The sequence below is a fragment of the Parasteatoda tepidariorum genome, chromosome 4, assembly GCF_043381705.1.
Source record: "Parasteatoda tepidariorum isolate YZ-2023 chromosome 4, CAS_Ptep_4.0, whole genome shotgun sequence".
Taxonomy (NCBI): domain Eukaryota; kingdom Metazoa; phylum Arthropoda; class Arachnida; order Araneae; family Theridiidae; genus Parasteatoda; species Parasteatoda tepidariorum.
Window position 1 is genome coordinate 101,654,669 of NC_092207.1, and position 16,964 is coordinate 101,671,632.

Sequence of the window (16,964 nt, forward strand, 5' to 3'; positions counted from 1 at the left end):
GTAAAATGGTCATTCAAAGAACTACGAACGATGATACCCCAATGAGGTGGTGCACCATCTTGTTGCAAAAAGACATGTGGCTGAAGCTCTTCTAGTTGTGGAAATACGAAGGTATATGTGGGTATCATCGTTCGTAGTTCTTTGAATGACCATTTTCCAAGAAGATGGATTGTGCGAGGAGGTCCAATTCCTTGGCCACCCAGATCACCTGATATAACGCTGCGGGGGGGGAGGGATTTATAAAGGACAATGTTTACAGGAGGATCGTGTCGAACATTGATGACCTAAAAGCCTGAATTACAATCGCAATAGCCTCTGTGGATGCCGACATGCTTGCCGCTACCTGGCGTGAAATTGACTATCGACTTGATATTCTACGTGCGACGAAGGGGGCACACGTGGAAGTTCATTGACAAGGGTCATGAAACTTTTTGAGTCTATTTAACCATTTATGTTATTAATTTTAATCTATCTTTATTATTTTATGAGTTAATAAACATCAAAATGGGTCCGGGACTTTATAAACACCCTGTATATCTGTAATATGCAGCAGTCGGACCGAGCAAGAAAACCGTCACAGGATTTTAATGAAAGCAAAATAATTTCATTTGATCATTTTCAAATGGATGACGAGCGAAAAGTAAAGTTTACTCCATCGACGATCAGTCTTTCTGGTAGGGAAAATCTTGCAAAAAATCCGAAAATGTCTCTATTTAGGGAAAAGAGGGCTTGTTGTTGTTGTTTTAATCCAGCCAAATCCATCGTCACTTTCTTTACCACCAACAAAAGATTGTACAACTATCAGCCAAATATAAAGATGGATAACAAGAATCTTGCTTACGAAAAGCATCCAATGAATCTCGAATATGTCTCAGACCCAGAATGGACAAGTAACAAACATATTGAACATATTGTCTCAAAAGCCAAAAACGATTAAACTTACTTGAATATATTGCGGGCCGATTGGGATAGATTGGGGAGCCGATGCTGTCACGTTAAGAGATACCTATTTGACTCTCATTAAGACCCATCCTGGAATATGGCTTTCCTGTGCACTGCTGTGCTTCTGCCACTAATCTGGATAAATTGGAAAGGGTCCAACTAAGTGTTGCAAGAATAATTACTGAACTAAGACGTAGTTGCCCTAAAGAAATAGTCCTCTTTGAGGCTGATCTTCAATCTCACCAATTACTTCAACAAACTTTCTAGCTATGGTCAGCACAATAGAACCTCTCTCTACCTTAACAATTGGTGCAACAATCAGCGACTGAAGAAAAACAGTCCATTCAGTCAGAGCCCCACTCCTTAAAATCTTGTCTGAATCCTTCAGAGGAAATCCCCAGAGTCCATTTCCACTTCCGGCTTTTCTGCTCCGGTCACAAAGAAAGATCATATTCCAGCTGAACTTAGGCAGCTAGCTTTGGAAATTTTAGGCGAGATTCCCAGTGACGTCGTAAAAATTTACACAGACGGTAGACGACTTCATTGAAAAATCTGGGCAAAATTACTCCATATTTCTCCGTAATCCTGATTTCACTTCAGTCTTTAAAAGTGAATTAATCGCAATTGAACACGGCATCGATGCTATAATCAACGAGAGTGACTTTGGAGATCTTTGGATCCTGTCGGACAATCGCAGCTCCCTTCAACACCTATACAATTGGACTAAAGTTGGAGACAAAACAAGCATCTCCATCCTTCTTAAACTTCAACTTATTTCAAAGCACCACGACGTTCATCTTCAGTGGATACCATTCCACTTTGACATCTTTGGCAATGAGCAAGCGGATCGCTTGGCCAAGGAGGGCTTTAGTCAATCAACACCTTCGTCCTCAGCCCTTACCTACTCAGAGAATCAGTCCAAAATCAAAAGTCATCTATCAAAAAAGTGGAGGATCCCCTCCTCTCATCATTGGTATGCGGCCAAGGAACCGGGCTCTTCACTTGTACGTATAGGAGATAGAATGTCCCAAACAGCTATTTCCAGATTGGCAAGTGGACACACGAATAGTCTCTTGTACTTTGAAGGAAGAAAGACTTGTGCGGTCTGTTCCAAATGTGAAGCCCAGCAGGCCTCAGCCGAACATATCGTTGACTGCTTGGACCTTTCCAAGGAGGACTTATAGGCTACTCCACTTCTTGTCGTCGACTTTTTGAGGGTCAACAACCTATTGAATCTTGTCTAACTTCGTCACACAATTGGAGGATAAGGAACAACAACAACAATAGGTCGCGCGATTCCCACAAAGAGAAAAGGGAAAAATGTCTTTACTCTTAATTATGCATACTTGAGCTAAAGATAGATTTAAGAACAGGATGTGGCTTTTTAAAAGCATGAGAAAGTGTTTCGATTGGAATAATTAATTAGGATTTGCGTTTTATAGAAAAGAAATAACATGAAAAGATTAATAGAAGCGTTTTATGTTACATATATATATAGATCTTACATATATATTATAGATGAAGGGTGGTCATAATGTAATGGCTCTTCGGTGTAAATACACATACATACATACACAAACACAAATTANATATTAAAAGGTATTTTTCGTTGTTTAATTCAGTAATTTTTACTATTTAAATACATGTACATTTTGTATAGTAAAAGGTAACTTTTGGGGTAAATAAAAATTATGACTTTTTGTTATCTTAAAATTTTTTGTTTCAATACTAAACACTGGAACTAAAAATTGTGTGTGATTTTTAAACTATAACTATGAATACTTTTTATTATAACTTAACTATAAATACTTAAGTTTTGAACTTGAAATCTTTTTATTATTTGTACTTGAGTAAAAAGTTAGTAATAGGTATGTAAAACTCTGTAAAGTGTCAAAACCTCAATGTGTGTTTTGAGTCCAACGATAGTTTTGGGGGTTATTTGAGTAAATTTCGTTTTTAATATTGCTTCAAAATAGAATATAAGTATGTGCTGTCTATTTACTATTTTTACTTTATATTAAATGTTAATCTTGGCCCTACGCCCTTTGTCAGGTATTTTTTAGTTTATGTGGCCTCTTAATCCTCACTGGTTTTAAATATCTAATAAACTGCTGGAAAAAAGAAATTTAAAAATAATTCTAGAAAGAAATTAATTCTTATCAACAAAATAGAAAATCAACCATGACTACTGAGATCACTAGTCATTGTTTATATATATATATATATATATATTCATTATTGACCGCGAATTTTGGACGTAGTAACGAAAATTTTACCCAGCAATCTTGAACTAATATTCCAGAAGTTATATTTTCTTTTTTTATAAATCTTTAATATTTTAATTTTACCAAAATAGAGTATATTTGTTTTATCATAAGTTTATGAATTTTTCGGCCATGACTTTTCGATTCAATTATATAATTCACGGTAAAAAATTGAAATGACTTATAAATACTATGAATAAAATAAACGTGATTACAAGCTAAATTTTCTCATTAAGTTATTCCTTTAGATTTAATCCCAGCATACAAAACAAAATCGAAACATTTACAGTACACACTATAGAAAAAGAAAATTCGACTTGGACATTACTATACTTAACTTCAAGCAAAGAAATACAGATAAAAGCTCTAATCGAAAATACATATACCTTTTTTAATACACCTCTAAATCCCAAAATCCATAAAGGGTTTGAGAGAAAGAAAATGAACTACAGCAAGTAAAAATAACGGGGATAACAAAAATAGATTCAATATCAACTTACATCATCCACCATGTATTTAAAAAGAGCTGCAAACGCATCGAAGCCTATCGAAACATGCTTAGTTTCCATCTTCAATCGGTTCAGTTCCTTGGTTCTGGTCTCACAAAGTGTTCCCAAACGTTGGATTTCTTGCGTCAGTTCAGCTTTACTCAACCACATAGGTGGCCTAACAGGCTTTGAAACAACACTTCGAACGCCAGTTTGTTCTGTAAAATAATTTAAACGTTGAAGGTTGACGTGATATTTAAACGTGATATTTTATTGAGTGAAACTATCTTATCACAGTCTTACATGAAATAAATCTAAGGAAAAAATAATAATAATTCATACTCTAGCTAATAGAACCATTTCAATATCAATACAATCTTAAACAAGCAATTTTATTTGGTAAAACTTCCTTATAAACTACAGCAGTGCAGATGTAAATTCAAATTTAAAGAAAGACAGAAATTAAATTAGATTAGATTAGTTATAGATAAAAGTTTCGCATTCGAAATATCGGTTCATGAATTTGAAAATTGATCATGTTGAAAGAATTGTCTACGGCATCCATGACCCAGATAGAAATAAAACTTTTAATTTAGAGGTACAAGGATAAGACTGCACAAAGAATGAGAGAGGGAAAGATTTAAATTGACTTGAAAAATGCTCAATTGCATGATTATTCGATACAATATAAATCAGAAAATTTGCAAAAAAGAAAAAAATTTATATTATATATATATACCTTATAATCTAACGATCTGAATTTTCCAACAGATACTTCCTGAATTTATTATATCTAAATTAATTTCCGCTTCATTTAGTTAATTTTAAAAAAATAATTTAACTTTCCTAGTACACCTATAAAAGATGTTAAAAATCCTCCTAAAAGATATGAGTTGACATAATGCCACAAGACCTATCCCACACATTGGAAACAACTCAAGAAATGAACTCTTTTTTCCTTCTTTTTAAGCAAGTATAAACCGTGGAGAAACTTCCGACAAAGCACCTGCCAACTCGTTAATTATACTCATTATTTTATTCATTTTGAACATTTGGGTAATTATACGGTGGAAGACACAATAAAATTTCTTCTGTTGTCATTGGTTTAATTCTCTCGACTGCAGAAATCATACAACAGACAGGAAACATATAAAAAAAAAACTGTAGCAAAGCAAAGGGTAAAAACCTTTATCAATGAGAGAAGATGACCGCTGAAATGATATAAAATTAGAGTCATTCAATATAACTTCATCGTGTCATGGCGGATGTTGTAGATGGTATTGTGATCTACACGATAATTTAAAAATAGTAAAACTTCTAGATTAGTTTATCACAGAATACATTTTATTAATGAAGATAAGTTGTCTTTTCTTCTGAAGTCCAGTGTTATATTACTTTTATGACAATAAATCTTATTAGTTATTTGATAATTTAAAATGCTATATAAACAGTATTATTTAATATGCAGCTATTGGGGACTCAAATGATAATGCCTCCCAATGAGGTGACCCAGGTTCGAATACCACTGGTCGATGCGAATTCTGAACTCAACAATCACAATGCGAGAGATATCACTAGTGGTAGATGGATCATGGATTAGAATCCCCTTGCCGTTTATATATATATATATATATATATATATATATATANATATATATATATATATATATATATATATATATATATATATATATATATATATATATATATATATATATATATATATATATATATATATATATATATATATATATATATATATATATATATATATATATATATATATATATATATATATATATATATATATATATATATATATATATATATATATATATATATATATATATATATATATATATATATATATATATATATATATATATATATATATATATATATATATATATATATATATATATATATATATATATATATATATATATATATATATATATATATATATATATATATATATATATATATATATATATATATATATATATATATATATATATATATATATATATATATATATATATATATATATATATATATATATATATATATATATATATATATATATATATATATATATATATATATATATATATATATATATATATATATATATATATATATATATATATATATATATATATATATATATATATATATATATATATATATATATATATATATATATATATATATATATATATATATATATATATATATATATATATATATATATATATATATATATATATATATATATATATATATATATATATATATATATATATATATATATATATATATATATATATATATATATATATATATATATATATATATATATATATATATATATATATATATATATATATATATATATATATATATATATATATATATATATATATATATATATATATATATATATATATATATATATATATATATATATATATATATATATATATATATATATATATATATATATATATATATATATATATATATATATATATATATATATATATATATATATATATATATATATATATATATATATATATATATATATATATATATATATATATATATATATATATATATATATATATATATATATATATATATATATATATATATATATATATATATATATATATATATATATATATATATATATATATATATATATATATATATATATATATATATATATATATATATATATATATATATATATATATATATATATATATATATATATATATATATATATATATATATATATATATATATATATATATATATATATATATATATATATATATATATATATATATATATATATATATATATATATATATATATATATATATATATATATATATATATATATATATATATATATATATATATATATATATATATATATATATATATATATATATATATATATATATATATATATATATATATATATATATATATATATATATATATATATATATATATATATATATATATATATATATATATATATATATATATATATATATATATATATATATATATATATATATATATATATATATATATATATATATATATATATATATATATATATATATATATATATATATATATATATATATATATATATATATATATATATATATATATATATATATATATATATATATATATATATATATATATATATATATATATATATATATATATATATATATATATATATATATATATATATATATATATATATATATATATATATATATATATATATATATATATATATATATATATATATATATATATATATATATATATATATATATATATATATATATATATATATATATATATATATATATATATATATATATATATATATATATATATATATATATATATATATATATATATATATATATATATATATATATATATATATATATATATATATATATATATATATCTATATATATATATATATATATATATATATATATATATATATATTTATTTATTTATTTATTTTAGATTTAGATAATTTAGGATACAAATTAAACTCGATTTTGTAAAATAATAAATCGTTTACATCTCCTCCTTTTGAAAAGATTAGTCATTTGTTAATAGAAAGAGAAAAAAACGAGTGAGTTAAAATAAAATAAGTAAAAAATTTAACCGAGATGCTGCAGACTAAAGCATCTGAAACTTTGCTATATTTGTAAAACCCTAATCACCGTCTTAGAATCCTTATGATGAGGTCTAAAATCATTATAATGAAATGATTATAAGCGAGTTAAAAATGCTAACTCACTCTTTACTTAAGAATGACATTTGAGTAGGTAATGATTTATTTCAAAGTTTTACTTCAGAAGAAAATTTAATGTCAAATAGTTATTTCATCAATAGCTTTTGTAACTAATTTTGTAAAGAAAAAAAATTATTGAATTGTTTTTTGTTTTTTTTTTCGTATATTAAAACTATCACAATTTAATTCTACACTTATATAAGAAATAAAGTACTAAACATGTAAGAATTTGTTACATTACTGAAAAATTTCATTATACATTTTAAATACTTTAAAATTAAGTGTCTAAAACATTTATTTTGAGTCTAAAATTTATAATGTAATAAATTTTATAAAAATTCCATTGCTCTGAAAATTTATATAGCACATCCTATTTCGAATCTAAATCGAAAATATGATTTTTATTTGTTAGAATAGTTATAAAAAATTTCTCTTAGATCGCTCATTATTAAAATTATTTTAAAGATACCAGATTTTAAACTATAATATTCAATCATTTTTTGTTTATATTTCAATCAAGTTTAGTTAATATAAACTTAAGAAAAAATTTCACTTAAAATAATAACCAATGGTGGATGTTAAAAAAACATTGGTGTAATATATTATTTAATCAATAAATATAAATTAAATGATGCAATATGAAATTTTTGCTCATTTTCAACAGCATCAAAACACTAAATTTATGATTTCATCAAAAATTCGGTTCTTATTTTTTATTCTCTTTTTCGAATAATAATACTTTTATAAAATATTTATAGAAGGTTTTATTGAACAATTTTTTTTTATTTAGCCATAATTAAAAAAAAATCTAGACATTATTTTATGTTTGAAACATTGATTACTACAAAAAATTAGTATGATGCAATGACGAGGTCAAATTTAAAGAGGAAAAAAGAAGAAAATCCAGAAGTTGTGGTAGGAACGAATTCTCAGAAATAATCTTTGCTAGACGACATTAAAGTGTCATGTGGGCGATAAAAGAGAAAGGAGATACACATTAAGGTTTCCGTATCTATTTATTTCATCCACTTAGCTTCAATTTAGCCACTGTGGATGTAATCAAAATATTTACGTCTTCCGGACAAGAAATGCCCATTTTAAACATCCTTTTTAAATTCGGATTAAAACACATTTAAACGAGTCAGATATTCTTGTCATAGGTTAAATGAATAATCCAGCACCTTAACGTTGTTTTGCAATGCGTTGGATTCATTGGAACAATTTTCATTATTTTTTAAACCGCCCGACCTTTTTTTTCTTTTTTGTTTCATTACAATCAGCTCAAGTAGAGCCGCGATGGCTTAGGGGATAGAGAGTTCGCCTTTCAATGAGATGAACCGGGCTCGATGCCGGCGATGGCTGGTCAATACGAATTCCGCATCCGGCTTGCACGGACCACATCTGACGTGAAATATCCTTATGGGTAGACGAATAACGGGTTAGTTCCATCACCTCCACGAAGGCCAATTTTCTCCCAATACTCGATCCAGGAGTTCCCTTGTCTTCTGGATTGCGTTCAAAATTACAAGGCTACGGAGTTAAACATTAGTAGTCGTAAACCCATAAAATTGGGTCGGCTGTTCAACGACGGTTATAAAATAAAATCAGCTGAAGTATCTTAAGGCTAATTAAGACATGAGTGAAGAATTCGTCAAGTAGATTGAATTTGATTAGGGTTTGCTGTGATTAACCTTTAATAAGGTTATTTACAATAAGTCTCCACTGTATATATACTCTGGAACTCTGGGCTTATTACAAACTGCCTGAAACAAATCTAGTTAATCAACAATTAACATTTTGTAAGGCTTCTTACAATAAACCTTTACTACTCTAGGCCTATTGCAAATTTCTTGAAATAAATCTGATTAACTGAAAATTGATTGATATATTTCCTTATTAGCAAGTAGAAGTTCTCAAGCAGGTGGGCTCACTGAAATAAGCTTAAAAAGTGTTAGGCTGATATGATTTTATAACCGTCGTGGAACAGACAATTCTGAGTTCCAATGCTCCGTAGCCCTGTAATTTAGAACCCAATTCTGATGACAAGGAAACTTTTGGATGAAGCTTTGAGAGAAATTTGCCTTCGTGAAGAACTTTTTAATGGAACTAATCCGCATTTGCGTTACACGGAAAGGAAAATCACGAAAAACTCCCACGGTAAGCCTGACGGAGAGGAGACTTTAATTCATGATCTGTCCTACCGCTGAGGATATTTTGTTGGGCTGATTAAAAAATACCGGAGAATTGCATTGCTGAGTGATGGCAGCTGTTTGCAAAAAAAGCTGCAGTAGTCAATCAGCCTACCACATGTATATCGTGTTTCGGAACTTTGATCCTTTATTATTATTTTTCTAAAAAAATTAAACTTCATATTTTATTAATATTATTAAATACCTATTTTTTCTTTATTAAATACCTACTTCATTATTAAATACTTAAAAAAAATTTTTTTTAATTTTCTTGTTAAAATATCCAATATTGTTACGAATGATCGATAAACAAAATATCATTATTTTTTTTTAAATTTTCATTTTCCGCCTCAACAAATATTCTTCTAAATGTTACCATTTTATGTGGAAATCAGGTTACATTAAATAAGTCTTAAGTTTATTAAACCTACATTATGAACGCCTTATTTTGTTTATTCATTTATTCATTTTCAAATAATTGAAATAACAAATTTTTCGTACTAAAAATTATTTTATGCGAGGACTACAACTATTTTTCGGTAAATAATTAGTATTGATGTTAAAAGCCAAATTCTCTCTTTTGAACGTCAGCCATAATTACGAGCAAACCTTTAACATGTTTTTGGAATTAAGAAGTTGGCTAAACTGAGTAGTGAACATCGTTGTTTCTTACATATAGAAATTTTAAGTTTTGTCGCCTACTGAACTATTAATTGTAACTTACTATGTAAAATATTTTGGCAAACTCAACTACTTTTTTAATAATACATTTCTAGAGAAATTTTGATTTTGATTAAAGTTATAAGTTTTTTTTAAAGTAATTTTTAAAGTAGATGGAAATATCTAGGCATTTGGTATCAAAATTACTAGCGCAATACAGTTTAAATTTTTTTTAAAAAGTGACAAAATGCATATTTAGTAAGTTCTTCTGGGGGTGAGGGCGATCACTAACGTCCACATTAATTTGAGGCAGTTTCCATTATTAGCATTTTATTTTTATATAAATTGAAAACAGAATTTTAAGTCAAAATATATAATCGAAATATCTATATAAACATTTTTATTTATTTGGTACAAAAAAGACCAATGTCCTACTCTATTTTACGGTTAAGGTGTCTCATTTTAAAATAATATGTTTAAAAATTTAATATGCAATTATTTCTAAATAAAAAATCTTCCGAAAGAAATAAGGGGAAAGCCGATTAACTGTAGTATTATTATAGAAACTAACTTAAATGCAGAAATATATAATAATTTATAAATTAGTTTGGATATAGAACTTGAGTCTTTAAATTTATCTATAACTTCCAAAGCATAGTTTTTATTTACAATTATCAGGTTGTTGCGCAAGCTCCAGTCTAAATTAAAAGAAAGAAAGAAAATCGGGATAACTTTAAATATTTCAAATAATTCGACAGAATCAAAATTTTTCATCCTAATTTTATTTCAGAAATTTAATGAAATAAAGCGTAAAATAAGATGAAGAGACCTCCAACCACACTTATTTTAGAATTTATTCTTGCCTTACATTCATTGAAATACCAATATTTTTTTTTAAAAAAAATGGAAGGTATTTGTAGAATAGTTAAAAACGGACAGCTAAAACAGACGAAATAAAAACGTAAATCTGTTTGTATGACGTTACAAAATATTATAATTTTTCATTAATAATATTTTTTTTGTATAATTATGATTTTTGCTAAGAATATGTTTTGTTCTGGATTAGATGAACATAGATAAAATATAAAAAAGTAAAATAATGCTTTTTTTAAAAAAAAAAAAAATAAATAAAATCTGATAATGTTAATACCTTGAAAAGAGTTAGAGATCCTTTCTTTATAAATAGAACAAAACAAGAAGACAGATCACCAAATTTGTCTTACATTAATTAACTTTTAATTAACTAACTTAAATCTGACTTCGCTTATTCAAACTTTCAACTGATTTTTTTCCCCATCAACATGTGCTAAGACAAGTATTTCAGATTGTTTAAAAAAAAAAAAAAATCAAAAAGTCAAAAAGTCCTTGTTTTTTTTAGAGCATGGCTAAATAAAAGATAAATTGTTGTTGGAATTCAACATCGCATAAATGTTTCAGTCAAATGCAAAAGGTACGAAATAAAATTAAAGCTGAGTTTTCATAATAACAGCGATCGGTGAATACTAGGTACTTCACTAACAGCATCAGTGGAACTTCTTGTTAGTTTCGATCAGTAAACGATTTTTAAAAAAAAAAAAATTAAAAACATAAATTTTTTTAAAAATTAGAAGTAAAACCGAAGCAAAGAGGTTTTTTTTTAATTTCCAAAACAACGCATTCAACTGTAATTATAACGTACTTCCGTAACTTAACGTCATGTTCTTAAGCATAATTTACGGCATTCATTTCTGTTGAATGGTGAAAAAAAACAACTTACAGACGGGATTATAAGATATTATGGGCATACTAAAATATATTAGAACAGTTAAGAGATGGCCCGATTATGATGTGGAGTAGGTTTCAATGTTAAGACTGATAGCATCTTCACTAAGGTTAAAAAGCCAATATTATATCTTCCCACCAACATTAAAAAACAAACCGATGGACAAAAATGAGATATTTTTGCAGCATGATATTTCAATCTATACATCTCAGTCCACAACTGAACAGTACCCGTCACCAGAGTTACAATACTTGAAAATCTAAAAATAGGGTTCCGCGAGGAAAAGTTGTGGGGTTTTAATTACAGTTTCAATACCAAACAAGTTGCAATACGAAAAAAATAGAGCAATACAAATAAATTTGTGAGCTGAAATCTACAGAGAATCGTGAAAGAAATTGCGCATTTCTGCTAGCAAAAACATTTTCGACACTATAAAAAAAAGATACATATGATGAAACTACATTTCGGTAGCATTAGTTTAACTGTTATTTCTGGTTCTCAAACTTTTACCCTGTATGTATCTTTATTTGAGCAATATGAGTACATTCCATATTAATGTCATTTACACATTCTTCAATTTTTATTTCTTAAGCAATGGCAACTTCAATGATATGAATAAATTAACATGAGGTCGCAAACCTCCTGTATATTTTGTTTCATAATTAATGTATTGTATAATATAAGAAAGGTTTGGTGATACATTTAAAAGAATCACTAACTTTTCAGTACAAGTGTCATAATAAAAGAAATACACAACATTATCGCTAAGTGACTGATCCAAAGCGTTTACTCATTCGAGGAATGTTATATAAATCTGTGATTTATTTATGTTAATGTGATAAGGTCACTTAAGAAGGAACAAAATAAATTACAATAATGACTGCCGTAAAGCTTTTAATTTGTTGGCTAATAATTGAAATACATTATTATTAAGACAATGTTTGTGAAAAATACATAATCATATTATAAAAATAAACAGCGGATAAATATTTTTAAAAAATATCAAAGCGTCTCGCATATTTTTTTTTTACTTTTAAACATGCACTCCTAGAAAATGCTCGATTTAAAATGAACTTTTTTGACTGTCAACAATTTCGAATTTTATTGCTAAATATATTTTAATAAGATCACTGTTACTCATTTATAAAAAAAATAGTAGTTATTAACACTAAACTTTTATTGATTAATAAAAAAAGAGAAAAGAACGAATATAATGATTCTGAATCGAATTTTTCTTAGTTTTATTTTATTTTCTATGCGACCTAGTGAAATTGAATGACTTTCATGAGGTAGGTGTTTCTAAGATTTTAATCAGTGAAAATTATATTTTTTAAAAGTCAAGTGGTTTTTGAACATTTGAAAATCTTCGATAGTAATAATTGTTAAAACAATCAACAGAACAAATGAATTTCCCACAATTGATCAATTTTTATGAATTTCTTAGAAAAGTAAACTATTTTCAAGACTGAAAACTAAATTCTAATAGTTATTTTTAATAGTATCATCATCAGACTAAGGAAAAATTATTTATTAAAAATTACTTGTTCCGTATTTATTAGATTACTCACATACAGTGATAAATTTTCTTTTATAACCATTTTTTTTTCAAACAAATTTAAATTAAATTTGAAAACCATGCACAATAAAAATTAAAAAAATAAATAAATAAATAAATCTAAATAATGCGAGAAAATTTGGGGATTTAATTTATTGTGCCTTTTGTTAAGGACACAAAAGGTTTATTGCTATTTAAGAATTCCTTTGTTTAAAATTTTATCTCCACAAAAATACCATTTACCAACAGTTTTATAATGAATTCATTCTTATACGACTGAAAAATTTATGTCATATTCTCAAGAGCGATATTTGTTCATTGTTGCCGGCAAGGCGTTAATTATAAGACAAGAAAAACGCATTTGATAGATGGATTGTTGATAGAATCTCCCGCCTAGCCAAAAATAGAACTATTAAAAATCGAAATTCGATAAGAAGTGGACCACAAATAAGAAACCCTTCATGAATACTAAACTGGGAAATTGTAACGCGATCTAAAGTTCTACTGGCTTACTTACATATTCCCTAACCTGCACGGTATTTTATCGAAGAAAAAAGAAACAGAAAGTTTCGTATCATAGAGTAATAAATACATGCCGCATTTGAGAAACTTGCACCATTTTAAATCTATGAGATCTAGAGATTTTAAATGTTATACAGAGAAAAAAAAGTCTATATTCCTACTAAGATGAATTTGGTGAGTTGCGTTCGGTAGGTATCGTCGATAAATAACGTCACCAACAATGTACTGAAGATAGCATTTCGTTCAGGGTGTGTAGCCTAATCTTTGAATCAAAAATAAGCACTTTTTAAAAACTTTTCAAGCACTTAACAAAAGTTTTNTTTGTTCATTGTTGCCGGCAAGGCGTTAATTATAAGACAAGAAAAACGCATTTGATAGATGGATTGTGGATAGCCAAAAATAGAACTATTAAAAATCGAAATTCGATAAGAAGTGGACCACAAATAAGAAACCCTTCATGAATACTAAACTGGGAAATTGTAACGCGATCTAAAGATCTACTGGCTTACTTTACATAACCTGCACGCTATTTTATTGAAGAAACAGAAAGTTTCGTATCATAGAGTAATAAATACATTTGAGAAACTTGCATCATTTTAAATCTATGAGATCTTGAGATTTTAAATGTTATACAGAGAAGAAAAAAAAAGTCCATATTCCTACTAAGATGAATTTTGTGAGTTGCGTTCGGTAAGTATCGTCGATAAATGACGTCACCAACAATGTACTGAAGATAACATTTCGTTTAGAAATGAGGGAAAAGCATAAAAAGGGTCTTTTTAGTTTAGAAATAGTCAAAAATAAAATGCCTTTTTGAGGAGATTAAATTGCATATTTTCGCAATAAACATTCATATTTTTAACATTAGCTCTCTCATAAGTATGGGAGTACGATAAGCAATGTTATGTTAAGATTAAAGAGGAAAAAATGGCTAAAGTAAGCATTTGTTTTTCCAAACATTTACCTGCAGGGGTTTTCAACATTTTTTAATCGCAATCCAAAACGAACGGCCGAATCGGCTCCGAGACCCAAGGATGGACTTCTGAATTAATATTGTTAATTAATTAATTTATGAATTAACATTCATCATTATGTCAAATGCAATAAAAATTAAGGTTTTATGAATGAGGAAGGGAAAAAAAAAAACAGTGGAAAAGCAAATGGTTAAAGAGGATTACTGGTTTACTTGGATTTAATAAGACTTTGATCACTTAGATACTATTAATCACGAGATATCTAACATTGGTATATCTAATTTTTCTTTCTATCTTTCCTTTTTTCAGTTTAGAAAACTCCACACTTTTTCTATTTTATACAATAATGAATATTTAATAAACAATGTTAATTTTGAAATTGTCGCGTAACCTGTCTGGCCATTCATTTCGGATCGGATTTCTTTTTTTTTAAAAATTCGATTCTTTTTGCAATGATAATAGGATTAGCAAAATCAATTTTTCCTGCCTATCTTAAAAAACAACAACAATATTTTTTTTTCTTCTGAGATGCTTTCACGATCCAGCTCGGAAGATACAGCGACTTATAAATTAAGAACTTATAATTTAATAAATATCAATTACTTTCCATAAATTTTATCACCGATCCATATCGAATTTGCGGTTATCAATGTTTAACTGTCATTTTGAATAAAACCCTGAGGACAAGGAAACACCTGGATCAAGCATTGTCGCTTTCGTGTAGGACTTTTTAAGGGAAATGAATCCACTTTTGCGTAACATTAATGGGAAAATGACGAAAATCTTTCACAGTTTGTCCAACACCCAAAAGACTCCCGCAAACTTGAGATATTTTTTTGTTAGCACAGTGGCTGGTATGTGTCTAGGAATAGACACATCAGGTCATCTCATTTAGATGTGAACCTTCTATCCATTGTGCTAATTCGCAAATTTACTTTCCATCAAAATATTGCAGACCCCCATCCATGGAGAGAAAAAAGCGCTTTTAGCTTAATATTAGTCCCTGTGCTACACGACATTTAAATATGAAGGGGATAACAGATAAGGTCTTTTACCAATGAATATTAAGTGTGCTCCCATTTTCAGCAGACAATCGCATTGTGTATGTCTCTATTTTAAGTCCAACGACTCGGAATCCTTGACTTCGATTTTGTGCACTGGAAAACAACCTAAGGTTTTTTTTTTTTTTGGGTGGAATCAGAAAAAAATTCCGTTGACGTAAAAATCAAATGAAATCTCCCCTTTAACGAACGATCTGGTGGAGTTCGTTTATCATTGAGGTTGGATAAGATCCAAGAATCGAATTAGAAAAGGGGAGAGTGAAAGACTAATCCAAGGATACTAAAAGTAAAATAAGTTTTGATTCATTCACAATGCTAATCTTCGTTAGTTGTATCATTTTAATTTATAAATTCAGCATTACTTTCATTCTCTTCATTATTTAAACTTTAAAGACGCTATAGAATGACCAGGTGTTTAAAAAATGACCGATCATTAAAAAAAAATAAAGGAAGAAAAACGAATAGAGATAAAATAAATACAAGATTTGCTGCGTTCTAATAATGAAACTAAAATCTTTTTTCTCATTGAATTTCACAATGAGTTAAAAATCGTAAACTGAAAGGACGAAAATTATGAATCAATGTTTTCAAGATAACCATCATTTGAAGAAACAACGTACTTATAGTTTGAAGGACAAATTTCTGCACATCTATTTCAATTGGAATGAATGGTCTGCAGAAAACATTTTAAATG

At 27.0% G+C, this 16,964-nt stretch overlaps 1 protein-coding gene across 1 annotated transcript in view; it reads right to left on the bottom strand.

Moving 5' to 3' along the window:
* LOC107438830 (restin homolog) overlaps positions 1-16,964 on the bottom strand; it is a gene marked incomplete in the record, with an annotated part of 125,086 nt that overhangs the window by 10,272 nt on the left and 97,850 nt on the right. The window contains 1 exon segment of the mRNA XM_043046544.2: positions 3,707-3,912. Within this exon segment, the coding sequence (XP_042902478.2) occupies positions 3,707-3,912 (206 nt within the window).